The sequence below is a fragment of the Phaenicophaeus curvirostris genome, chromosome 13 (genome assembly GCF_032191515.1).
Source record: "Phaenicophaeus curvirostris isolate KB17595 chromosome 13, BPBGC_Pcur_1.0, whole genome shotgun sequence".
Lineage (NCBI taxonomy): Eukaryota > Metazoa > Chordata > Aves > Cuculiformes > Cuculidae > Phaenicophaeus > Phaenicophaeus curvirostris.
Genome location: NC_091404.1, coordinates 5,074,504 through 5,102,115, shown reverse-complemented (window position 1 = coordinate 5,102,115; position 27,612 = coordinate 5,074,504). Strand labels below are relative to the sequence as shown.

The 27,612-nt window shown below is 41.4% G+C and overlaps 1 protein-coding gene across 4 annotated transcripts in view; it reads right to left on the bottom strand.

Annotated features, from left to right (window-relative positions):
- The window catches only part of ACSL4 (acyl-CoA synthetase long chain family member 4), a 37,058-nt gene extending 10,070 nt beyond the window's left edge, over positions 1–26,988 (bottom strand). The window contains exons 1-9 of one of the 4 annotated variants that reach the window (XM_069867829.1): positions 26,973–26,988; positions 25,245–25,312; positions 9,231–9,277; positions 5,505–6,019; positions 5,016–5,193; positions 3,210–3,319; positions 2,979–3,117; positions 1,300–1,450; positions 50–173 (exon numbers count right to left, since the gene is read on the bottom strand). In XM_069867829.1, the coding sequence (XP_069723930.1) occupies positions 50–173; positions 1,300–1,450; positions 2,979–3,117; positions 3,210–3,319; positions 5,016–5,193; positions 5,505–5,855 (1,053 nt within the window). In that variant the 5' untranslated portion in view covers positions 5,856–6,019; positions 9,231–9,277; positions 25,245–25,312; positions 26,973–26,988. Of the gene's footprint in view, positions 1–49; positions 174–1,299; positions 1,451–2,978; positions 3,118–3,209; positions 3,320–5,015; positions 5,194–5,504; positions 6,020–9,230; positions 9,278–16,745; positions 16,766–25,244; positions 25,313–26,972 lie in introns of those variants that run through there. The other 3 variants (XM_069867830.1, XM_069867832.1, XM_069867831.1) reach the window with 3 other exon arrangements.
- Positions 26,989–27,612: the final 624 nt, after the last annotated feature.

The following is a 27,612-nucleotide window of genomic DNA, read 5'->3' as shown; positions in this document are numbered from 1 at the left end:
ATGCAGACTGCAAAAGCTAAAGTTTGCTTTTCTTCCCCCGACTCCTCACCTGATCTGACAGTGTAAGTGGAGAGGAATAGCCAATCCTGCAACCGTAAGTGATGCAAGAAATTTCTGCTGTCAGTTCCAATACATGTGCCAGAGGCAAATAACCAATGTAAGTATCCTTGGGTCTGGGAAAGGAAAGGATTATCTAATTAACAATCACACATGAGTAGACTGAAAAAAATGCTTAACAGTTTTATTGTGTGCTTAGTTACTTTTTGAAAGACTTGGATCACAAGTGAGGCTTATTCTTCTGCACGCAAGGGTGTGATCTCAAACCACAAACAAAACGTTAGCAAAATCAGTATGAATTATAGGATTTGCCTTATGTTTTAGAAATTCAAAGACCCCTAGGTGCCCCACTGCTATTTCCTCCCCTTATGAGAAGTTTCATCTCGGGTATCAAATTAAAGATGAAATCCCTGTGTTTTAAAATAATCACCAATGACCTACAAATCTTCAACAGTCATCACAACATCACCTTCTGAGATATGTTAAGTAGGAAGACAGCTGACCACCAAAGTACTGAGGCTTATTTCAGGAAATCATTTCTCAGAGATCTCTCAGCAAGAAACTTCGAGCTGTTGCTTAACAGCAGCTTTCGGCACCAACCCCAAAGTGGGTTTATATCGTATCACAAAGGGAGTTGAGCAACACAGCTTACTTCAGCTATTAAACCCTTCGTGAATGCAGTGACAAACACACCCGCATTCATGAAAAATCTCCTCAAAATATTAGCACGAGGGAGTTTGCAGTTGGTTTTACTCTCATCAATGCACAATTTGTTGCTTTCCTGCTCATTTCAGTGACGTGCATCTGAGCAGATTCTGCAGTGCATGTGTCCACCAACAGTGGTGCCTCTAGAGCAGGGGACGTGGCAGGCTTATTTCTTAAAATGATTCTAGCTGCCTGAAAACATCTGAAAAAACCTTCCCAAGCTTGACAAGATGAGGAATCTTCTTATATAGTGGCATCTTCTGATGCACAAAATCAAGTGGAAAAAATCATCATGGACCTAAAGCTGAGGGTAATAATAAAAAAAAAGTAGAAACAACATGCAAGATGAGTTAGAAGTGTGTCCTTTTCAAACAAGGAAACACAAGATACATTTCTTATAAATTAAAAAATGGCAAGCTCACAATAAAAAATAAATTGGGTAACACCTGATGCCAGCAACAAACTTTCTATAAGCTTGTGTGCTTTTGGAGGCTGTGTTTTGTCTCTCCATACGTGTGGTAACTAAGTGCTTCTTACCCCAGTCCAGGTATCCTCTCGCACTGTCCGGTCATTCCAGCTATTAAGTTTTTATGCATCATCATCACTCCTTTAGGTCTCCCAGTAGAGCCACTGGTATACATGACTAAAGCCAAGTCTGTGGGAACAGGTCTGCTTGGCAGAACGCTTGCTACAAAATGCAGGAGGAAAATTGTTATTGATTCTTATCTACTTTCTAAATTGTTAATTCTGTAAGTAACCAGCGTGAAAACATCTGTAATCATGCAGTGTGAAACAGGTACTTCAGCAAAGGCAAGCACAGTGTGCTACTGAGGGGTCGGCGGTGGCTGCAGAAGTCGGCGATGAAAAGCTTAGTGGTCTTGAAGAGGAGGTGATGGAAAGCAGATTTTGTAAGGCATGACAAGTATTTGGGCCTCTACGCAACCTGGCTGATACTTTTCCCATTATGTCTTATAGCTGACTCAAAATTCCACAGAGAAAGCCTGCTGAACACCAAGTAAAACTGCCAAGGGCAAGGCAGGGGAGCAATGCAGTGTTGGAGGGAAACAACAGGTTGAGAGAACAAAACAATCAAACCAATCAACCCATCACCCTACAAAGCTGCAAGTCAGCTTCTCTGTCCCTTTCCCAAAGTCAAGGCTGTGGAGCTAAGGCTCGTTTTTTAAATTAACTTTCCTCAGATAAGCTGCTAGTTAGTGGAAAAGCAGTAAGCTTATGGCCTCTTGACTTCTAATTCTTGTTTTAATCCCTTGGCATTTTTAATTATCATCAGCTTTCATGGCTTTCATGGCTTTGAGAGCTAGAGAGGCAGCAGAAGCGTCTGCAAGGGGAGCAGGGTTTTCAGGGGAAGAACCACAAAGCACCACCCCTCAAGGTAATTGCTGGTTTGTATCCTTCCCTTAAGCTGATCAAAGATAAGCAGTTGTAATGAAAGCCCCGTCCCTGGAGGTGTCCGAGGCCAGGCTGGAGCAGGCTATAAGCAACCTGATCCAGTGGGAGGTGACCCTGCCCACGGCAGCGGGGCTGGAACTCTCCCTTCAAACCCAAACCACTTATGATTTTATGAACGTGTGCTTCCCTGCAGAAAGCCTTTGCCAGTTTACCTCCTCTCTTCCTCAAGAGAAAGAAAATCTGGCTAAGCACAGACTGCTGATTTAAGGAAGAGAGAGGATTAAGTGTGGATTTTCCTTCCTTAAAACAGATGTTTATGGTCACACCTGGCTGCCCAATGTTGCAAGGGATGTAATGGTTATTCCTCATGCTTTTTAGCTACAGATTGATTAAAAAAAAGGTCAGCAAGTAAAAAATAAAGTCTCAAGTGCTTTCTCCTCTTTTCTTAGGAAAAGCAGTGAAAATAAGACAAATAAGAGATAAAAGTAGCAGAAAATAGAATATTGCACCAGATTCTATTTCACGTCCTGAAACAAAGGTGGAGTCTTAAAATTAAAATATTCTGGTTTAGGTTTAGAAGTTTAAAATAAAAGTTTTATCCTGAAATACTTGACACTTGAACAAAGGTGCAGGACAATAGAGATCAAACAAGTTTTCCACCTATTTAAAGGAAGCCAGAGGATGAACTGGCAATCTGCCACTGCCTTTGTGTTAGAGACCTGTATGGGTGGGTTTTTTCCTCTTAACCTAGGTCTGATTTCACTGTTAACATTGCTTGATTAGCACTCTGTGAAGTATTCACTTACAGTTTTCTGGTTTAGCTCCCAGCTCTTCTACTGCCTGCATGCTATGAATCTCCACATTTTCAGGGTATTCTGATTTATTGATAGTCTTCTTGTCCACATAAATTATATGTTTAAGACAGGAGACTTGTGGCAATGCAGTCTATAAAAGAGAAATGACATTTTTAGCACTGACTGCACCATAAAATTATTATAGGGTTGCTTGTAAGCAGGTGAAGCTGATACTAAAATTACCTTAAGTTTGCTCTCCAGAAGTTCTACGCTAGTGACCAGGTAGGCTGCTCCGCACTCATTGAGACCATAGGTTACTGCCTCTTCACCCAAGGTGGCGTACAAGGTAACAACTGTTAGAAGTAAGGAGAGAGAGAACATAGAAGAAATGTTAATGTAATACTAAATGCAAAAGCTCTTCCTTTAGCTCACTGGAAAGCACTGCAGGAGGAGCAGGGTGTGGGGGAGGGTGGATAAAATTAGCTCAAAGGGGGAATTTCTAATTTTGAAACAAAACAGCTTTTAATTTTTCCACATCAGAATTCTACGCCTCAAGAGGCCTCTGGAATGAGGCAAACAGTGGTAGAAGAAGCATTTCTTTAATAAGAGGGTGGTCAAACACTCGGACAAGCCTCCCAGAAAGGTGGCTGATGCCCCAAGCCTGTCAGTGTTTAAGAGGCATTTGGATAATGCCCCTAGTGACACGGTTTAACTGTTGGTCACCCCTGAAGTGGTCAGGCAGTTGGACTGGGTGATCATTGTCGGTCCCTTCCAACTGAAACAGTCTAGACTATTCTACAAAAGAAGAGAAATCATCACAACAAAGAGATCCAGCAAACCTCAACAATGATGCACTAAGCAATCACACAGTAAGCAACTGAGAACATGTGTTCTACCCCTGAGCTCTGTAACCACAACTCAGGGGACAGGTGACGTTCCGAACGTCACAGGGCACCAGTCATGGCTTAAAGCTCTGTACTTCTACAAGCAGCTCATTCAGCAGTGTCAGCTACTTTGCTTCTTCCCATGCAATTCTTGATGGGGGCAAAGCACAGAATCAGACTAAGGAATCAGATTGTTTTTCATGCTGCTAGGTTACTTTTAACCCTGACTGGCTACAGAGATGCTTTTAAGTGCCTTGTGGGTAACCAAGGAGTTCACCTCTTCCCACCATCTCTCTGTTGAAAAAAATACCTTCTATTAGTATTGTCTGCAGTCTCAAACTCTATCCCCCAAAGACCGTCCTGTGAAATAGAGTTCATGGGGAAGGGACAAAAAAAGAGTGATGTTATACAGATGATTCTTCCTGCCTCTCAAAGCACGAGGTTCAAGACCAAATTAACCATCCTCTCCTACTTCAACAGCAATATCAGCTCTTCTGTTATTGCTCTATGACAGCCTCTCTGCATAATACTGTATGACCTTTTCCTCGCACACTCAGCCACTACCGATACTGGAAGAAAAAGAGGCAGCCTAGTACAATAAAAATGATAAGAGTCATAGTGTTAAGTCAGATTAGAGATTTCTGACAGCTTACACAAAATTAAGAAAAACAACATACATATACAATTGTCGTGAAGTTGAGCAGCTTAAAAACGTGACTGAAACCTCTCAGACTTGCGTGTGATTTTGATTGCTCTACTATTCTTCTGTCTTCTAATAATCATTTCATGTTAGGGATGTTTAAGTCAGGACACAGACCAAAAATACTATAAACACATTCTATCTTTTGGGGGGAGAAATGCAACTACTGACATCTTCAGAGTATTTAAAAAAAAACCTGAATAGTAACCATACTGTCCTGTCATTCTAGTATCTAGGGCATTACTACAATAAAACCACAAAAAACAGTGTTATAGGTGTGAGCAAGTTAGTTTTAGGGATTTCTCCAATGCGTAGAAGGGACTGGAAACTTCTAAGAACCAGACCACAGGCAGAGTAAGTTAGTGAAATTCTTATATTATCAGCAGATTCAAAATACTTAGGAGCCAAACCAGTGCTGAGAAATGGTTCTAGAATTCATTAGAAGGAAACAAGTGCAGCACTCACGAGGGAAGTTGTACTTGAAGCAGGCAAGCGCTGCAATCATCCATTCCGCTCGGGTCTCACAGAATATGACAACAGTGCTCTTCGGTGTCAGTCCCAGGGCAGTCAGTCCGCTCCCCAAGCGATTCACTTTCTCATTTACTTCTTCATAGGATAACCATCTGTAAGTCCCTAAAATTAACTGGGGAGGACAAAAACAATTGTGATGACAAGAACTGCTGGTACATCTCTAAACGCTTATGCAAGCTGGTGCGTAACACCACAAGCACACACACATTCATTAAAAGAGAAAAAAAAGCTTGCTTTTGCTTTTCTTGAAGTAGAATAAATAGTGCATCCTGTATTCTGTTATTCTTTAACTACTATAAAATGGATGTTCTATTTCATAAGATGATTACTAAGGAAGAACTCTAAGGAGACCTCAGTTACTGAGGAAGGACGAAAAGCAGCTAAAAATCAAATCATAATGAAGTACAGAATTGTAAATTTTACCTTTTTAAACACTTTTCCATTTGGTTGCATTTCATTTTCTTCACTCAGTATCTCCCTGGTCCCAAGACAGTCCTTCTTCCCAAACTTCGCTAACGCGTGGTCAAACAGCTTGTCCAGCGTGTCGGCGCCAGGGATGTTTATGTTTGCTAGTGAGTCAAGATGAGTGACAGAACGGTAGGGGCTTCCAGGTTTGTCCGAGATGGGTTTAGCTTTTAAACGTTTTGCCATAGCCTTTTTCTTCTTTGCGTTGGTAAGAAAATACCATGGAATAAATACAAGCATACTGTACACAGATATCAACAAGTACACTGGCAGCAAGAGAATGGCACATACTTCTAGCCTAAGTTTCATTGCAGGTGCTTAAAAAAAGACAATCTCTTATTGTGTTGTGAAGCAGGCAAGAGCAAAGCAGCAGTGCGGTATGATGTAGAAGCAACAGTAAGTGAAGCTTAGGTAGTTCTTTTTCAGAGCAGCTGCTAAAGTTTTAGTAACCGTTGAAAGCCAACAGTGGACACCTGTGGGTGAAGACCAGAGCCAAGCAGAGGGCAGGAAAAAAAAGAGAAAATAATTAAATTAGTAATATTACAGTCAGTCCATTGCTTTTAGTCCTTCTAAAAGTTCATTTCAAATGCATCAAGACAAAGGAGACTGAAGTAACTGATTTAGGAGGCACATACACACAGCAGCGTACTGCTCTGGATACCAAAGAGGATGAATCCTTTCCATACTCGTTTGTTGCATCCACGAATATTTACTTTTCAAAGATTTTTTTTCCTCCCACTATCTCTGTTTGAATAGTTCAGGGCTGTTGAGATGCAGTCTGTCCTTCACATCATAGCATCGTGTTTAAGCTACTTGAGTAATGCTAAATTGCACAATTCTGGAAAAGGTCAACAGTTGTTTTCTCCCTAAATATTTGTACTACAGGGAAAAGATACACTAGATTTCTTTACTGCTTTTCAGAATATTGTATCAACTTAGAGCCAGATTAAAGTGTATCTTCATAGACAGTCCTCAAAAGTCAACACGTTGTAATCTAAAAACTATATACTATTTCACAACTGCTTCAATAACCTTGCCCCGGCAACTGAATTTTTAATTGATTACATCTCAACTACAAATATCAGACTCTTGGAAAGGGATTTACACAGATTTACCTTCCCCCCCTCCAAAAACTACTTCAGTGTATGCAAGTTGGAACTCCAAGTATGGAAAATGGAATCCAATTGGACCAATTTAATCCAAGTTAAAAAAGCACAAATTTGGCAAGATTTTGTCTGTATGTCAGAAACCTTTTCCTCATTAAGGAGAACTGGGTCTGAATAAAAACCAAAGGCGAGTGGGAGCAAAGTCCCAGCCCTGGTCGTGGTTAGCCCACTGGTCTGTAACCAGGCTGTGCTGGCATGTAAAAGATAGAGATTCTTATCTTCATTCTGGGTGGCACACAAACACAGCATGCAAAACACACCATGAACGATGCACATAGGAAAAATAAAAGGCAAAGGGGCTCCAACTGCAGAGCAGCACCTCAGCCAGACAGGGGGTGAGTAATGACAACTGGCTTATTGCAAAGCCCAGTCTTTCATGGACAGAATCTGATAAACAGAACAGATGATAACAGGGAAATTTTCAGGGCTTCGTCAAGAATTAAAAGAACGTGGGCACACCTCAAAATATACCTGTATTAACATATTTGCCACCCTCGAGTGATGGAGGAGGCTACAATTAACATTTCAGGTTAAATAAGGTAACTGCTCCTAACAGCATAACAGGAAATTATTAATAGGTTATTTGGTTTATTAATAAGAATGCCAACATCTGCAGTTGTGTAGTAGCCAATATCAACAGCGTTTACTGTAAGACTCACATCTGCAGATTCTTATACGAGCACTACATTAATTTCTTAATTAAATCTATAGAATAGAATTACTATTGAATGATAGCATAATGTACTAAACTAAGCTCAGACTTGTTCAGAAAAAAGGGTATTTGCATATTTCTTTTCATAAAAAGCGAATGCTATGTCATTTTTAAAACACATATGCTTGTTCTGCTCCAGTTAACCTCTTCACCATCAAGTGCTCAGCAGTCAAACCTCAGCAGAAAAGATACTTTACTTCCCTAAGCTCCAGTTCTCCAAAATAAAGGTTTACTGGTTTCTGTTGCAAATCTTGTATGATATTTTCATTCCAGTTAATTCAGTGCTCCAAAGCAGCTGTTGAGATCGCATTTAAAACAAAAGCCAGCCATAATGCTTAGACTACAGTAAGAAAACTTCAGTGCATGCCCGTGATTAGACGCGATGTTACACATTAAAATAAACTCCCGGGAGAATTCTCACTGCTCTTAACCTTCCAAGAAAAAGCATATGACCAGACAAAGTAACTTGGGTAAAAATCAGACTTGTTGGACTAATGCAAACAGTTTAACATAATGAGACAGTACTATTGCTTTTATTCAGGCCGAGTAGTAGCCTGCTCAGAAGTAATGCTACTGGTAAAAAGCACTCAGTAATAATCAAGAACTGACTAATTTAAACAGGGAGGACAGGAATGGACTCATATTTACTTAAATTCTTTAGCCAGTGTTCTGGACTGACCAATACTGTAGAAAGACATTTACTTTAACTCTTCCATTCAATTCAAACTCTTGTATATTCATTTTATAAATTATATTCAAACTCTTCAGCAGGCTGTAGACCCACTGAAAAACAACATTTTCAGAGTATTTTCCATGTACATATTATTAAAACACATACAAAGAACTGAAAATCACATTTTCACATACTGATTGCCTTGCCACTTTCTAATTAAATCTATATTGACTAATGGTAACCATTAATACATACTTACTGCGGTTATCTCATCTTTCCACTGATATTTTCCATTCTTTCTTATTGCACCTGGGCAACAGTGAATTGAACTGAAGTCCCTGGGGTAAGAGCTGCCCCTATCGAATATGATGGAGGACTTGCCCCTCTTGCCAATATCACAATGAAATATAACAGTACTGTCATGACTTAAACAGGTATTTCACAATATCCAAGTCACATTTTATTATTAAGTCTTTAAAACTGAACTAGGTTGCGGAATGGACTGCGTGAAGAGGACTGTGTCTGAAAAATTACATCCTACTGATGTCAACTATCCGCTCTACACACAAGACGTGGGGGTTTAGACATGAGATGGTCGTCAAGCTGACTAAGCAACAAACTCTGTTCATTGCTGAATACTAACTTAAAAACTTTTACAGTTTACTGAAACAACTTTCTAACACGCTAAAAAAAAGCTCATCAGGATGTTCAAAATACCCCATGAAATAATGAAGTAATCATCAAAAGGTCTTAATGAGAAAGAATGTTTGTTTTATCTTAGAATTGGCAACCCCTTGAAATCACTTCTAATATTTGAATTTTAAGTGTATGTACAATATACTTTGCACACTTGCAGCCAGTGGTGCTGATCTGCACATCAGCAGAAGTTAAAGGCTGCATTTCTTTCATTTTCAAGTTTCAGATTTGTTTGACATATTTTAAACGTGTTTAGAAAAACGGATACCTTTGCTAATTTGGGCCTGTCTGTAATTTAAATTGTTTCTATTTCGACAAAAATCAGTTTTAATTCTTAAGAGACATCAGCTGGAAAAACTTAGCAAGTCCCAAAAAGGCAAACTTGGCTTTTTCCTTTGAACATATAAAAACTTACACACACATGCAAGGGTACTTACAACTTATCCAACAGTGATGACTGAGTTTTCTTAAGTGTTGATTAGATCTAAATTAAAACAGGAGAAAAGAAAGTATTAGCAGTTGGGTGGTTTTTTTGCCTTGCAGAAAAGATTGATCTTTGGAGTCTCCACTAATGCTCCTGAAAAAGAACAGCCTTTGAATTTAGACAAAACTGGCACATGCTACCCAGAAAAGAGGGGAGCAATATATTATTGGAAAAGATTAAGCTTACAAACTACAGTGTATAGGGTTTATATAAAGAACACTTTTAACTGCCTCCTCCTTGGAAGCGCTGAAGGCCAGGTTGGATGGGCCTTGAGCAGCCTGGTCTTGTGGGAGGTGTCCCTGCCCATGGCAGTGGTGGAACTGGATGATCTTTAAGGTCCCTTCCAACCCAAACCATTCTATGAACTGATACTTAACCCAGTTATACTTTATCAGTCTTCCTCATAAGTCTAAGATTTCAAGCAAGATACCATATTTTTTACGGGCTGAAACCGCATTAAACATTCCTTAAGAAATCCTCCTACAAATATTAAATAAAGGCACAACATATAAATTAAAAAAAAGGCACAATAATGTTTTTAGCGTTAATGGCACTTGCATCTGGCTGTATAATCCATAACAGATCCATCCAAAACTCATGCCAAATAAATCTTTATCACATTTTAAACATAAATCATAACAAAGTGATACACTGGACTTGCAGAAGTACTTCCATACCAAGTCCATTTGGTTAGAAGCCAAACGCAGCTATTCAAATTACACCTCATGCCTTCGATCTCCTATTTAAGTTTAGGCTTCACGAGAAAGGAGGAGATGCAGTGTTCACATTGGTGCACCTTCAAGGACACCTCCAATGCAAACCAATTACATGTTTCTGAAGTACAACAGTTATGTTGCCAGCAAACTTCCTCTTTCATCACAAATAAAAGGAAGTGTAGCACTCAAAAAAAAATTCACTGCATCAAAATAAAACTGTTAAGTAACACTAGAATATTTGGGATATGTAAGACATTACATTGCCTTACAAAGTTCATTATTTCTCTTAATTGTGCAATGTTTATCTACCAATTTTGGAAACAGCAGAACTTCCAGTTCTTGCTGTAGGAAATGCATGTTCCCAGCAACTGCGTGTATCACGCACGGCTACATTCTAAGAAAAAAACCAAAAAAAACCCAGTACTTTCTCTCCTAGAGAGCTGTTTGCAGCATCTTCCAAGGATTTTCCTCAGGTGAATGAGCTTCTAGCAAGTTTGAAAAGGTAACTCTCTAGAGTAGAGTTCATTTATCGTTTGCAATTATATGTTAGGGTTCATTTTAGAAACATCACTCATCGGGTAATATTTTCCTTATTACTATTATGCCATGTGTTTACAAAAATTCTATAGTCCGAGTTTACTCTAGAAAACAAAGAACCAATGTGAATGCTCACACAAGCACTGACACTGCATTTTACAGAATGCCACCGATGGAAGAGATGTTCCTTGAGTACAATCTGACTTTGAAATCCTAATTTAAAGCTTCAGAGATGGATAACACACAATGCATTATTCTTGTCCTGCACCCAGGGCCACAGAATAAAGTCTGAAACCTGAGCACAGGTTCTGGAACAGAAGACACACCTTTCTCTTTGTAATTTTTAATGAATTTAACTGAAAATGTATTAAACAAGTGGAAACTAGTTTTTTTTTAATACAGAAAAGCAGCTTTTAAATAGTCACACTAAATTAAAGTGTATGCGGCAAACAGGGAGAGGGTTTATGCCTCTGGAAGTGACTATTCACGGAGGAGGACGTGCCCTAATTATCTTGGCATTTAACTACGCAAACAGAACATCATCAACTTCTCCAACATTTGCACACACAACTAGAATTTCTAAGTGTAACTGAAAACCTAAAGAAGTACCTGTGGCTAGAAATTTTACCCTAGACAGTTTAATTTTAATTAGGCAGCAAATTATTATCTTCGTTAGGAAAGGCTTTAATTAGCCCAAGTCTAAAACACCGTAAAGTTTTAATACCGTAATACGTGAAGAACGGTCTGTGCTGTCCTTCCTCTTGTGTTGAAAAGCTTGTCAGGGATACAAGTTACTACGTAACAGTATGATGAGAAGAAAATATCCTTTTTCAATCTACTTCAAACATTGATTGCAACTTATGTTTTTTATTGTGTTAGGAAAGTCTTCTAGTGCCAAAGATGACATTAGATGGGGAAGGGTGGTATTTCAGTTTGTGAGGAAAACCTGGAATCTGCAAAGCGAGAAGCTGCTTGGTTTAAAAACAACATTGGAGGAAGTTCTGGCACCCCTGCAGCCGAGCTCTTGCCAACTTCCAATGGAGACACAATTCTGGCTTTAGCCTAAGTACCCTGGGTTGACTCCTTTCAGGAAGTTCTGAAATCTTTCAAAACAATGCAGTAAGAACAACTCTTTCCAGAATTTCGCTAGCATTCAGGCAGATGTAAACATTTTGGAAGCCACAGTAAGCATTCACAATTTGTAAGGGGAAAGGTAGTCCTAGATAGCGAAAAAAACCACAAGTTGACCTGAGGAAGTACATGGGTTATCAGTTACAGTCATCTCTTGGAAGAGAATTTAATATCCAGTAATCCTGCATTTGTTCCAGTACTAGAACTGAAAGAGCATAGGATTTAAAAAAGAAATTAGAGAAAGGCTGCAAATACCCATTGCTAGGAAGATGCTGCAAGCTTAAACACAATAAGCAAATGCATGCATGTACCAGGCTCTCTACGTGTCTTGATTTGCCAGATTTACACCTCACACACAAGAATGAGTGAACACTTCTACAGATGAAAAGATTGGGATTAAATAGCAATACGAGTTAGAAGAATCTTGCACTTAATGACAGCTGCTTGGGGGTTAGAAAGATTGAAAGAAGAGAAACTAAGGGAAATTATTCTGTTCTTATATCACATCAGTGTTTTTATGAAAACAAACTCTCTCAATATTAATGCAAGTTACACATAGTAGGAAAAAAGTACATGAAGTCCAATTTTTGTTCCTTTCTCACAGGTGGACTTCTACATATTTTCCTCTTACACAATTACGTACGTCAAAGGGCAATGAAAATTCCAGAGGTAATCTAATCAAATGCCAGCAAGTTTCCAACATGCTCCTGTGTTCTATCAACTACCTCAAAGCCTGAGAACTTTCAAGACCTCTTACTGTGTCCATGCAGTGTAAATACTGGTCCTTATGTCTTAACAAATGGGAAGGGGGGAAGTCATATGTAGTGGATCCTGATAGAAGTCAAAGGTTCTTCTTTAAATATATACATTCTATTTGAAATAGCAAAACCACAAGTAGCATTAGGCAATCTTGTCTCTCTCACAGGTGCTTGAAAAGACAAAGTAGTTAATACCATGTTTTATTTAGCTACTGAGTAAAGATCAGAGTTATTTTTGGGTGCAAGAAGACAACAATTGTCTTTTACAACCACTACCTCAGACACATATGCACTCAATGTCAATCAGTATTAAAAAAAAATCAGTGCTTAAGTGCGAAGTGCCACGCACCTATTGCTGCAACAACTATTGTAATGGAAACCAGCCAGGCTTACCCAGTATTTCTCAATTATCTAACAGGCTGGTGTGAAACGCTCTCTCCTAACCGTGTAACCTGAGGGCTGGCAAATATTTGGTGAAAGGGCAAAATCTGTTTGTGTGCCCCAAAGGCAGAAAACATAAAGGCCCAAACAAGATTCCACGACTGCAAGCTGCCCATGGAGAAAACACCGACTAGGGAAGGTATTTCCTCTAGTCCCACCTCTGTTAATTTTGCCTCATTAAATTCTATCCAGAACCTGCACTGCAAATGCCCGAGGCTCATCCACTCCAGTGCTTCCTCTCTCACAAGCCTGTACTGGTGATCACAGTGTCATGGAATGGTTTGGGTTGGGAGGGACCTTACAGATCATCCAGTCCCAACGCCCACCATGGGCAGGGACACGTCCCGCTGGATCAAGTTGCTCCAAGCCTGTTTAAAAAACATGAAAATAGTGCAGCACAATGTTCTGTGGGGGTTTAAGTCAAGCAGTTTCACTCTGCGTTGGAAACAACTAGTAACACACAAGTTACTTCTTTCAGGTAACTTAAAACTATGCCACCATTTCACCTCCCTCAGCAATGAATGGATATTATAGATTTTGCTTGTATCTCGTAACTGGAACACATTTGACAGCAGGAATTCACTCAAAGCTGGGCTGCTTAGCAGGAGCTGTTTGCCTAGAAAAGTTAAAACTCTTTTTCCTCTGCATTTTCAGGGCACAACAAAAGTAAATAACTGATGTACCGAGCTTTACAGTCTTCAGAGTCACACGGGGGGCACTGCAGACAGAAAGTACAAATTTAACTGGTGTAACCGTTTGCTTCTAAGTGTTAGGTGCTTCCCTGGGTTGACTGAGCATTCATCTTTATGTCTTCAATTTACTTTCAGTATTAGGAATGTATTCACAGACAACAGGCTGTTTAAGAATTAGGGTGCTCATCTCCCCTCTTATGTTATTATTGTATGCTTATGATAATCATTTCAACAACAAGGAAATTAGCCCATCAGGTGCTTTTTGTTTTGCAAGCCAAGGTGGAGGAGTACAGGAAATAATCTCCCTGGGTAAAAGTCTTTTAAAGTTCATTCAGATGCAACATGTCCAGCGGGCATAAGCCTAAATACAACTGCTTCACCGATTCCTGGAGCACATACATTCAAGTGCAGGCTCTGATCAAATCATAACATCAGGGGTGGACAAACGTTAATGAAGTTTTACTCAATAAGGCAAAAAAATCATTAATGGCATTACCCTAGCTGCATAGATTAAATATTAACACTTATTTCCTGGCCTTGAAGCTGCTCTGTTCCCAGACATCTGTGCAGTGTGACCTAGGAGGAATTGTCCCTGCTTTTGTGATGATGCATTAGAAATAATAAGTAAAATGACATTTATCCATTACTACATAAGAGCAGAAGACAGGAGAGCACAAACACCTAATCATTCCTTTTAAAAAGGATTCAGCTAACAGATTTGTCTGACCAAGGCTCAGCGACACAGACATAGGAGAGCCGCTCAGGGCAAGCTACTTCCTTTCTTTATAATTTCCTGAAATCTAGCGGCATTGCTCTGTAATAACCTCTCCGTGAAAGGAGCAACTCAAACAGGAAAATGTTCAAGTGCCCGAACGCAAGCCTGGTCTGGCAGGCAGACACACACTGTAATGACAGAGATCCTCATAATCCCCTTTGTGCTCTCTTGAGAAAGTCCAGCAGCATTAACCTCCTGCGTGCTACTCAAATCCAGACACAATAACGGACTATAACAGCTTCTCCTTTTCACTGTAGTTACCCTGAGAGTTAATATACTACTTTTAAAATGTCTTTGTAACAGCGGCTGTTGTGTAATTTAACAGGCTGAAGTTCTAAATATAATTCTGTATTAGTTCAGAAAACCTGATGGTCTCTTCAGCTTTCATTCTGACAACAAATTCCGATTTTATATTTCATTACTTTCCAAAAAGTCCACCCTCTCTCATCAATGGCATTAGGTTGCTTTCTTACGACATCGGTCATAATTTAGGTAGTGGAATTAATACATACATAAAAAGGAGGGGTGGGAGGGAGATGCAAACGTTCCTCCTTGTGTACTGTGTTAGCAGACTTCAGCCTATCAGAAAGTGTACTGGGGAGGGATTTTTTATGAAGTTCTTATGGGTTTGTCAAAATGTTGTGGGGAGAATCAACGAGAGGAGTTGGGAAATACACTTTCCCTTTTCTCTTAGAAGCATACATCCAAATGCAAATGCCTCTCTTCATTTTTTTTGTGGTGACTAAACAAAAAGAATTAGGTTTTCTTATTTGCCATTTGAGGAAATTCCCTCCTTGCAGATGTTCTGATATACAGATGACTAGATGTGCACTTAAAACCTACAAGTTTAAACAAACTGTTCCCACCCACGGTCACTGGAGACGATAGCCCTTGAGATTTCAAGCATGTGTCATCTCTATTTTTCATTTTTATTGTGCAACTAGTTAAGCAGCAGAGGAAATGGTTTGAGAGTCAATGAAAACTAGGAGCATTAGAGCAAGCATATTTTAATCTATTGCAGAGTTGCAGTATCTTTCCATGAAAAAGCGATGATAACTATTTTATGTTTAAGGAACGAAATTTTATTGTGGTCTCAAAATTTTAGCACTATCTATTGCTTGATTCCTGGTGAGTCTATCCTATCACTTTCTAGCCAAACATACCTAGATTAACCTCTGGATCTCCATCACCACATGTAGAATTTACCTAAGACAGGACTTTATGCTGAACTTTCTGTTCACTTTAAATTTCTTGTGAGCTTGCCTTCTGCTACCTTCATGTGCTTTATGATAGACTGAGATATCTTTAAGCTACATTTCTCTGTTTGACCATTTGACAATATTTGACCACTCAAGTGTTAGTTTTTGTAAGGAAGATCTGGAAATATAGTCTGGGGATGAGCTGTACATGGATAATGAAACCTAATGCAACATATACCAATTTAGTCATAGAAGCTGGGGATTTTACCCATCAGCAAGGGAGATAATACTGGTGATGGCATTTTCTAACAGGGAAGGCAATCTTACTGACTTACTGTATTGTAACAGTTCTTTGATTTTACAGAATCACTAGGTTGGATAAGACCTCTGGGATCGTCGAGTCCAACCATTCCTATCAACCACTAAACCATGTCCCCGAGCACCTCATCCACCTGTTATCTGCATTTCAAAACGGAAGCGAGATAATCAAGCAAATTTTAGTACATTTTCCCCTGCAAGGCAAAGCGCACGTTCAGGTTTTAGATTTAACAGCACTGAACAGTATTTTGTTTCATTTTCTGCGCAGCGTAATACCACTAGAACAGGAAAACAGTGCAAGTGTAGTCCAAATATAAATATTCATACTAAGACAGGAGAACGAGGTAGAAACTAGCACAACCCTTAGAGAAAATAAGTTTAAAAAAATGGACTAAAAAAAAAGACCTCTGAGACCATTTTAAACAGCGTGGCTTTGAACTTTACCGCCCCCTAAAAGGCTTTGTCACCCTTACTTCAGCCACCAATATGTTTGTTTAGGGTGCAGTTTCAGAGGCAGCCAGCTTTTGATGTTCTAAGTCCAAAATATCCAAGTAGCTTTTGCAAAACAGCAGAGGATGTCCAGGACTGGATCACAACATCACGTGCTCAAAGCCCGTGCTGGAAGCAGAGAGAGCCCAGCGCAAGCCAGCTGCGGCCGAGGAGGTGGTAACCATCTCAGCACACGCCGGTGTCTGCGTTGGTCTGTCCTGCCCCTCAGCCAAACCTCCCAGCGCAGGACAGCTCTGCGCTAGCACAGCCACCGAGCTTCCCCACAGGAATTTGCTCAAGCCCTGCCTGCTCAGAAGACATAAAAAACTGTGAATGACTGTCTGCAGCAAACCACACGGCTCAAGCTCAACTAGCTCGATAGCGTGACTTGCTATGTGGGCAACTACATCACCTTTAATATGAATGAAGCAGGAGTCACAATAACAACTGCAGAAGTAAGAAACTGTGCAGCATTAGACTAAACAGGCAGCAAAGGGCTCTTCAACTTAACAAACTCTGAAGGAAGCAGGAAGCAGGAACTGACGTTCTTGACCATTCTTTCAGCTTATTTTTAGGCGCTTTTTTGCTCTGAAAAAGGGACAGAGAAATCCTCAGTACAACACAACGCAATCTATGGTTACTAATAAAAAACATATAATTAAATTTGTTAACAAAAGCAGCAATACTCAAAAAGCTAACACTGTCAAAAAATATTTGCATTTTTAACTTAAAAATACACAGTCCCCCTCCAAATCTATCCACTATAGTGACATTAGAACAAAGTTCCCTGTTCGAAAGTTTAAGTAAGGATTATTTAAGTGCCCACTCCCTAGTTATTGTCAATCTTACTGCTCACAAGTACACAAAACACCAAGTCACTTTTTATTTTTAATGCCACTACAATTCCAATGTTTCTAGGTAAGTAGGGCAAGTTCACTTAAAAACGTAGAAGAAAGAAAACAGTGAGGCATGTCTTAGGTTATAAATGTACCTAAACAGACCATGCAATCCAACATTTTCCTGGATTGGTAATATGAGCTTTGTCAGCTGTTTGTTGTCAATGACACTGGTACAATTAAAAAACACTAGCTGCTACTTGAAAATATGGACTAGGATGATCATGTACTTTAGGTCAGGGGACACCACTAGAAACTCATTACATTATCATTCTCAAGTGGTATGTTTTCACCTAAATTCTGTTTCCAGAGCCTTCAGCTGTTTGAACAACTTAACATGCTGCCAAACACTGTGCCTGACAAAAAGCTTTAACATTTATTCTTGGTTAAAACCAGTGCTTTTAACAGCCTCAATTTTAAAGCTTCAGCAACCCATTATTCAAAGCCCACCTTTCTTAAAGATAAATCTGCTTAACGCTATCCAAGTTACTGAAAGATTTTTCATTTTCAGCTTTGTAAAGAAAGGTAAACTTATAGACTAAGTAGCAATATGTAACAAACGTATTAAACTGTTTTGTCTGTCTGAGGAACACCAACAAATTACCTTAGAGAAACAGCCAGCAGAAACTTTATCCACCACAGCTTTTTAGAATAAAATTGCACACACACCCCTTCACATTTGCATCCAGTGCCTGGGCACACACCATAACTCAGAAAGGTAGGAAAACAAGTGTTAAAACAGTTGGTGTAGAGCTAAAATCTCATACTTTAGGTATAAAGTAGCATATACACAAGCTATGTTTGCATCTTACTTTCACGCATATATTCCAGAAATTATGATCCAACAGCAGTGAAAGCAACCTGCATACTCAGATGTCACAGAGAGGGCTTCCCCAGAGCCCTGCTCCTCCTTCCAAAAACCTTTCTGCCTCGGCTGACTGCCATTGCTTGCTCCTCTTTCTCCCCACTACAGCTCACAGCGACTTGGTCCAGGTTCAACTATTTTCCAAACAATTAAGTTTTCAAGTGAGCACAGGTGATGCCTGAATAACAGCAGTACTTTTACACGGGGGAATGGGAGAAGGAGAAGACCACAAGGCAGGTCACAATCTTATCTTTTTAATTAGGTAACGTGATCTGTGAAGAGTCATATACTTATTTCTGACTGCTCTGTGTACGCCATTACCGTTCATCAGACCATCTTTGAGCATTCATATAACCTGAACTCAGCTCAAGGCTAGAACAAGTTTTTATTTTCAGTTGCGTGAGACTAAAATTGCCAGACTGTTTAGCATGCTCTCCTTGTCAGTTGAGTTTTATGGAACTGCAAGGTACACTGCATAGGTATTTTTATTTAAAGGCACGCAATACAAATATGCCTGAAAGTGCTTCAGTGAAATACTGAAATATCTATACAGCTCCTCTCATACAAACCTGAACAGCAAAGATAATGTATCTTTGAACAAGAACAAGCCAGACTGAGTACTGACAATCCCAGAAAGGCAGAAAGTAGCATACTGATACAAGCAGGATGCTCTCCGTGGCTTTCCAAGGCATCACTGTGTTCTGAACACTGCTCCAACTCCCACTTTCTCACCCTGCTTTTTACAGAGGAACAGCAAGCTTAGTTTCACCTTCCAGTTGTTCCTCTTCCCTGTGGTGATACATTTCATAATGAAAGCACTTTTGACCAAAGTTGTTTGAACAGAGCAGCTCATAAAAATGCAAAACCATTTGCATGCTTATGAAATAAACAGAGAATCCATTTGCATAATGAAAACTAAACATATCTAACAAAGGCACAAACCCAAGGCTATTTTAAATTCAGTATTAAACCATATTGTGCAAATAGCATGAATCAGCTGTATATGCAGCTGTCTTCATGGAAAGTAATGTGCAAAATGGCAAACTCATGGGCTACTACAAGCAGACAGAAGCTATGCCATCCTCAGCTCCTCCTTCTGCACCTGGTACAAAAAGACCACAGGCACCACAAACCAGGATCTCTTGCTGCTTTTTCATTTTTCCTTTCTGCTACTGTATCACTTTGCTGTTATTTGACATTACCACTAGCTGCAGATTTACTGTCTCAACTCTTCTATGTATCATTCAGAGTTATGGAAAGTATTATTGTAAAACTGCACCTTACCTACACAGTATTGTGATTCTTCTAGTATGTATGTTTTCATTGTGGAAAAAACCCAACCACAAAACAAAAACCAACAGTGCTCTACTAAGAGCAGAGAAAAGGTTAGTACATAAAGCAAATGTTAATATATAACACAACTTCAGCCAGTGACTTTATTGAATTAATATAAATGTGACCTCAGTGTAAAGGAAACTCAGACAGAGAAGTGAAAACAGTGCAACATGCCTGCTAGTTCTCAGTCAGGGTCTTCAAGCTGAGGTTTCTGGCAGCCTTCTCAATGCAAGTCGGGACTGCGGGGATCCCACGCTGACTGTTCCCTTGGGCTGCAGGTTTTTCAGGCAGCAGATCAAGCCTAACCTTTCAGTGGAGCCAGCTGTCTGCTGCAGCTCCCTGCGCCAGGGCAGGGAGGGAGCCATAACCTTGGCTCCGTCCAGCTGATACGGGATTACTTGCACCCTTACAACATAAGTTTGTAAGCACTGTAAACAAGCAGAAACCCCAGCTACAAGCATAAACCAAAGCTACTGCTGAAAGAAGCAGCCTCCACCCATTTTTTGCTGCCCTGGTCTGTCCCCTCCCTTTTGCCAGCAGCCAGGGTGCAGGACTGCCGTCTGCAGCTTTTGCAAGCTTAGTGTGTCCATGGAAGACAGTATGAGAAAAAAAAAAAAGGCAACCCAAAGCTCTAGCATGATATCTAACCGACTTTTATCTTTATTGAAAGCCACAAAAAAGCCCAAACCCCATTCCCAAACACTGAACACTTATTTAACTTTTATTACACATTAATTTTATATATTCCAAAACACTTTAATATGCATAACTTGTCATTTATTAAAGGTCAGGAGTTTGTAATCTCCCCAATCCAAACTGCCTGTATGGCACAGGAAACAGCAGCTGACTTCTGAATTGACATTTTAAACTATGACATCAATGCCCCCATTCATCAGTTTTTGGGGGGGTGCTATGAGCTAACATTGAGTGCGCAGCGATCGTCAGTTTCCAGCTCAAATCTAACTAGAATATTTGCAGTAGTGACATTTCAGAGACTGCTCAACTCCTCTAGCTTCCAAGACAAAACATTTGTTGAGAATGACTCACTGTGTATTCAACTTATCATGTACTTTAGGTAAACTGCATATAATAAGATCTTTTCAATAAATTACTACAACTGCTAGAGAGGAAGCAACAAAACATTACACCTGACAGATTGCTTAGGCAATATGAAGCGTTTCAGTATATCTGACCGGTTACATCAATTTGCTATTGGGTTGGTTTTTTTTCAGCAAGGAACTTGCATTCTCTTATCAGCAAGTACAAGTCTGCTTGTAACCTGACCACCAGCTTTGCTCAACCCTACAAACTCCACCAGACACTGACGGCAGCGCTCGCTTAAATGCCGAAAGACTCATTCTGCCGGATGTTTTCCTGCCCTAAATAGGTGCAGAATTGTGAACTGCCACGTTGTGTGAAGTTAGATCAAAGGTTTTTGTAGCACTGGCTCCTCTGTAGCCTAACCTGACAGACAGCAAGTGCTCTTTGCAGGTTACTGAGGGTGAGAAACCAACAGCGCAGAGCACTGGGTGAATACTCATCATTTGCAGTCTAATAATTCTCTAAACACAACTTTCTCAGTGAACTTTTTGGTTCAAGTTGTATGGGTGACTCTTAGTGTACAGACCAAACACAGGAATAAGTTATTTTTATTTTGTGAAAGCTCTTATTTTAGCAAATTCTATGTATAGCTTCATGTCTACATAAACAAATAGATGAAGTTTGCTAATGATTCAGGTATGCTGGACGTAGAAGGGGCAACCCAGAAGCACAGCCAGCAGCTGGGGGCCTTTGGGTCCCACAGCAAGAAACGGGTACAGTGGAAAACAAGAACAGGGGAAGCTACTGGATCTATCAGTAGACCAGTCTGTAAAAACATTTGTGCAACTGAGGGACACTAAGAAAAATTTCCTTGCACCAACAGGCTTAAAGAAAAACCAAACACAGGTGTTCAGTCTGTTCTGCAATGCATAACATGGATTTTCTCACAGCTGTGGAAGAAGTGCCTTGGGGCACAAGTGTGCTCTGCAGGAACCAGTCACTCGGTTTGTATTTCTTTTCCAAGAGCCTGAATTGGGAAATACAAACCAAACATGCTTACAACAACTACCAACACTGAACAGCATTTCTCTTCACAGTATCACATACTTAATATTATAACTTATTCAGCTCCTCTACTGCTATGAGCAGGATTTGCGCAAATAAGGCCCTTCAAAAGGCCCAAGGGTCACTTACTGAGGAGGGCAGTTACTCAACTATTTTGTGAGCTACTCTCCATTTCCACCAATGGAGCTGAGTAGAAGACGTACAAGGGTTCAAGCTGAAAGAGGGGAGATTTAGATGAGATCTTAGGATGAAATGTTTTCCTGGGAGGGTGGGGAGGCCCTGGCCCAGGTTGCCCAGAGGAGTCGTGGCTGCCCCATCCCTGGAGGTGTTCAAGGCCAGGTTGGATGGGGCTTGGAGCCCCTGATCCAGTGGGAGGTGTCCCTGCCCATGGAACTGGATGGGCTTTAAGGTCCCTTCCAACACAAACCATTCTATGATTCTATGCGACAGTTAAGTGCAAAAGGTCCAGTGGGCAGAGTCATAGCTAGAGATCAACTATTTGGGAATGGGAGGAAGTATGTTAAGAAATAAGCAGCAGCACGTGCATGCTTGACATTTGTTTTGAATTGTGTTGTTTAAAGGTCAAAAGTGTCAGCATGGAAACGAAGTTGTTTTGGGATGTTCCTGCTCAGGCAGGGTCCAGCCCTGCACACATTATGCGCCACACAAGAACAATATTGAGCAGGAATCTTAGCTGGAGGGACTATTACTACTCAAGTCACTTCTCTAAAGCTGCACAGCAAACACGAACAAGCAGTTTTATAAACTAGCCGTGTAACTGCAGCAACTTTAGCTGAAAACTGAGTAACTGCACGTACAGAGGAAAACCTCAGTTGAGATGCGATCCAAACTGCACAGTCTGCTGTCTCCCACACGTAGAATAGTGGTTTAGAAAAGAGCAGTACTCTTCCTCTCACGTTATTTGAATCTACTGTCATGTCTCCCAGTATGCAAGTGACATTTATTAACTATTAGTTCAATTTAAAATGCTGCCTAGTTAGGTACCACACCTGGCTAAGGTGAACAAGGATCCGAGTACGCTGTATTAATGCTATTTTTGCTAATAGGCAAGTTCCATGTATGGTTTTTAGAAAAAGATGCTCAACTGATGAAGCAGTAACAAACTCTAAGGAATCAATACTCACACCAATACAAACAGAAGGAAATCCTCGTTCATTAGTTTCATCCTCACTGAACAACAGTATAACAGATGTAAGAGTCTCGGATTTAAAGTGATAACCAAGGATCCACCTCGGATCACTTTAAAGCCAGGACTCTTAAATCTGCGATAATTAGCGAATCACTTTATCTCTACCTTGGAGATAAAGATATCTCACCTTGAAGCCTAGTGAACTCCCATCTGCACAATATCTATCAATTTGGCATTAACTATACTACAAAAAACATGCAAAATTTAAATACAGGGTTGGGGGAAAGGGAAGACATTTTCTCAGTATTCAGGATTCCTTACAAAACACTTTATTGAGATGAAAAATACTATTTGATTTCAATGAGAAGTCCAAGTGCTTAGCTCCATCTGAAGCAAAGAAAGGAGACTATTCCTCACATCCTTCACATTACACAGCTAGTAATCCAAAAGCAAAGCAAATAAAATGCATGCTGACTTTTTGACGGAATAGCATTAACACCAACCTCACTTCTGTCTTAAACAACTCATACACAAACTAAAAATCATCCATCATACAACTTGACATTCTGGCAATGCATTGGCTGAAGGAAAACGTTTCCCACCCCTCCCATCCCATGCCCATAATCACCTTTCTTTACTTGTTCTACTCCTCCATTTCTCAAGACTGCCTGCGCTATTTATTTCCTTACTGAAAAGTGGTTTAATGTGCCTTCTGCGTTTTCTACTATATTTGGGATCATCCTAAACTGTAAAAGAACTCTCCAGCCAATTGTACCAAGATGCCTTGCTCACACACACTTCTCGCATCTGACCTTTGCAGAAGATCAAGTTCAAGCACCAAGTTTAGTCTTGCCTCAAAACCACCATGAGCTGTGGCAGCACAGGCCAGAAGTAGCACGATAGCCCAAATAGCAGAAAGGGTTGCTATCTAGGGCAACAGCAGCAGCAGGAATTTCCACCCCCGCCACTCATTCCTAACCTCTGTATCATGCACGCAGTCAGGTAAATAATGTTATGCACATCTGGCACAAGATTAAAGCTACAGCTTGATTACAAATACACTAGATATGAAATATTAGGTAGGACCTGATAGCGAAGTGGGGCAGGGAAAGTATATTTGCTGCAGTTTGTTTAAGTTCTGTCCAATTATTTCTGTTAATCTCAGCTGAGCAGCTCAGTGTGGATCACGCTAGGTACCTACTGCAGAAAAGAAAACTGAAACCACATCTCCCAGGCTCTTCTGGCAGACAGCCAGAAGCCTCCTCTCTGCGAGCCTTATTCCATGCAGCATCTTTTAGTTCATGTTCATATAAAACAAGGGAAGACTCCTCGCAGTTCCAGCATACCTGGGGTTATGGCAAAGTTCTCCCTGTCCACCACATGGACCACAAGCTGCAGTCTGTGAGAAAGGGCCTTGGAGCTGGCAAGCTTCATACCCACCACAGATCATTACAGGAACCCATCACACCCCTTTCCAGTGGGTGTTTTACTCCCAGCGTGATACAAGTTACTCTGCGAGTGACTGGCCATAGATAAAATAACTAGTGCGTGTTCAGCTTTCATTTTTATGCGCTTGTCTAATGAGTTCAAGATTTTGAGGATGTTACCCAGAGCGTCAGCAGATCATGGCCAATCTTAATTTCCCTCCCCCACCCTCAACCAAAACAACAAGAAAAAAAAAAAACAATAGCAAAGTATTAATAATTCCTACCCACTCTAAAGCATAGCTCTAGAAGCAGAAGAGAAATACTTTGAAATGAAAATGAAGCCCAAAGCACTCACTCTCTAGCTGCTATAGAGTGCAGGAACAGAAAATAGCTTGGCCAGCTTTTGAGATGAAAAGAAAGGTGGAAGACACTGTGGCGTCCAAATAACGATCCAATATACAGACAAATAGAACAAAACTGTAAATTTTGTTTCATGGGAAATCAGTTCCCTCCATGAAACCTCACTCTCTCCCGAGAAAACATTCTGAAGCACGGTTACCGCATGCTTAATTGCACACACAATGAAGATTTCCCTTAATAACTAACTTCAACTCATTTTTAGCTTAAGTAATTCCTGATTAAGAAAGGTTTTCTTATAAGCAAACACTCATTCATTTGTCTCACTAACTACCTAACTCTACTAATCATTAACTCCAATGGATTTTGCATGTTTAGTTGGCTCAGCCTACTTTTCGATATTTCATTTGGGCATTAACTTCATTTAAAACAACACAACAGGCTGCATCTGTTTTACTAGATACATATCTTAACAGCATGTGGAATATATTTGTACCTAATGCCTTGCCTTAGAGATCTGTTCAAGAGTGGTTTCCCTAGTTTTATGAAAGGGCTGAAGCCTAACACTCATGTCAGAAGGAGGTGCCATCCACTGAGCACTGGTTAATTTATTATGCTGAAAATTTATAACTGCTGTTAAAGTTTAGAGTGTTTCATCAGCAGACAACAAGCAACACTGACACTTGTTTGCACAGTGTAAGTTAAAGGCAATACATAAGTAACCTTCGCATGAGATGCAAATACCCAAGTAATTAACGCATCATGAAAACCTTACCAGAGTGGGGTTCTTGTCCGTTTCACGTTTTATGCAGTTCTGTGGTTTCAGGCAACAATGAAGGGGAACTGACAAGCACAAAGAAAAGAGAGGTAAGCCAAAAATCCATTAAATATTTTCTAAAATAACTTCTGTGTGGAAACATTTAAGCCTTCTGTAGAACTGTATTAAAACACAAACTTTGTATCCATGCATGAAGAGTATAAAGTAAACCTTTCTGAAGCTGTGGAATGTTGCTAATTCTGTCTTGTTTGGAATCAAAGACTGGTTTGGGGATTTATTTGTTTAAAACACAAGATTTTCATGCCTTCAGGAAAAAAAAATCCATCTCTAATCATTGCAGTTAGTCTGAGATGATAAATCTCAAAGATTCAAAAAGCATAACTTAATTAAAAGGAAAAAAAATCATATGTTTCCTATTCTTATTTGTAGCTTTATTTGCTAATTTTTCATGGCAAATTGGCAAGGCTGTAAATGCAGGTTTGCCTGTAGCAGTAAATGACAAAGCATGGCACATTTGTATTTTTATGCTACAACACAGAATGGTTTGGGTTGGAAGGGACCTTAAAGATCATCTAGTTCCAACCCCCCTGCCACAGGCAGGGACACGTCCCACTGGATCAGGCTGCCCAACAACAGTTCAGGAGGAAAAGAGCAACCAAGTAAGGATAGATACTATCTTTATCCAGACAATCATCTTTTACAACCATCAGGGACCACATCCATCCATTTACTTTATATGAAACAATCCTTAATTTGCACGAAGCTTCTCTGTAACCTCCATTCGTATTTTTTCAGCATCCTCACCGGAAAAAAACCAATCAAATATGAAACAATTGCATTAGGAAAAAAGGGGTTACATTGCAAAACAGCTCAGAAGTGGCTATAATTATTCCGTTCCAGTATCAGGTGCCACAGCAGCACTAGATAAAGGAGGTCTGTGCATCCCACCGCCCTGACCCGCCGAGCATCCCTGCTCCTCCTGGATTTGCAAATGAGCTCAAAAAAACATAAAAATCCACAAAGCCAAACTTATCGCAGAGGAACAGGCCAACAAAAACACCCAACCTGCTTCTTGCTTCACTTTAAGGGGCGCTCTTATGATGGGAAATAGAAATGTATAGCCTGAAATAGAAAAATGCGCCCTGTGCGTAGAGCTGAGCAATGAATCACGCTCTCCTAGGTCTGTGCGTGTGCTACATCAGCATCAGACCATATCCTGAGCCCAGCCTCCTCCTCTCCTGAGCCTGTGCTGCTGGGGCACAGCTCGGAGATCCCCTGGGAGGAGGAGGAGGAGGAAGAAGAGGAGGAGGAGGGTGGAGGAGGATGCTGCTGCCGGCCAGGAGCAACAGCACCCGGTGGGGAGGACGGAGAACAACGGGCACTGGAGGGATGCTCGGGGAAAAGGGGGGAGCGAGGGAGGGATGCTCGGGGAAAAGTGGGGAGCGAGGGAGGGATGCTCGGGGAAAAGGGGGGAGCGAGGGAGGGATGCTCGGGGAAAAGGGGGGAGCGAGGGAGGGATGCCCGGGGAAAAGGGGGGAGCGAGGGAGGGATGCCCGGGGAAAAGGGGGGAGCACGGAAAGGATGCTCGGGGCGGCGAGGAGGGGCACGGGATGTACCGAGCGGTGCTCCGGGAGGCGGTACCGCAGGGATCCCCCGCCCGGTGCGGGCTCCTGCCCCCGCTGGGGCCCCGGCCCCCCTGTCACCCCCTCCCCGGCCCGCACTCACCTCGCCCGCCCGGCGCAGAGCGGGGCCCGCGGCTCCGCCGGCCGATAAAATGGCTGAGGGCGGGGGGGGCGGGGGCGGAGCGAGCCCCGCGCTGCCGCAGCCCCGGCCAATCCGCCCGCGGCCGCCGTGACGGGAACGGGGGCGGCACCGGGGGGACACGGGCAGGGGGGAGCGGGGACCGGCGGGGAGGGAGGGACGGGCCGAGGGCAGGGGGATGGGGCACAGGGACCGGCAGGGATGGAGGGACGGGCCGAGGGCTAAGAGTGATGCTGAGGGCTAAGAGCGATGCTGATGGGGCCTGGGGACAGGCAGAGGGGCCCACAGACAATCAGGGTTGGAGAAACAGGTTGAGGACATGGAGTGATGCTGATGGGGCACAGGGAGCGGCAGGGATGCAGAAATGGGGACAGTTGGGGCTGGAGAAACAGGTTGAGGGCATGGAGTGATGCTGATGGGGCACAGGGACCGGCAGGGATGAAGGAACGAGCTGAGGGCACGGAGAGCGGCTGATGGGGCACAGGGACCAGCAGGGCTGGAGAAGCCAGGACAGTTGGGGCTGAAAAAAACGGGCTGAGAGTGATGCTAATGGAGCACGGGGACAGGCAGGGATGCAGAAACAGGCTGAGGGCATAAAGTGATG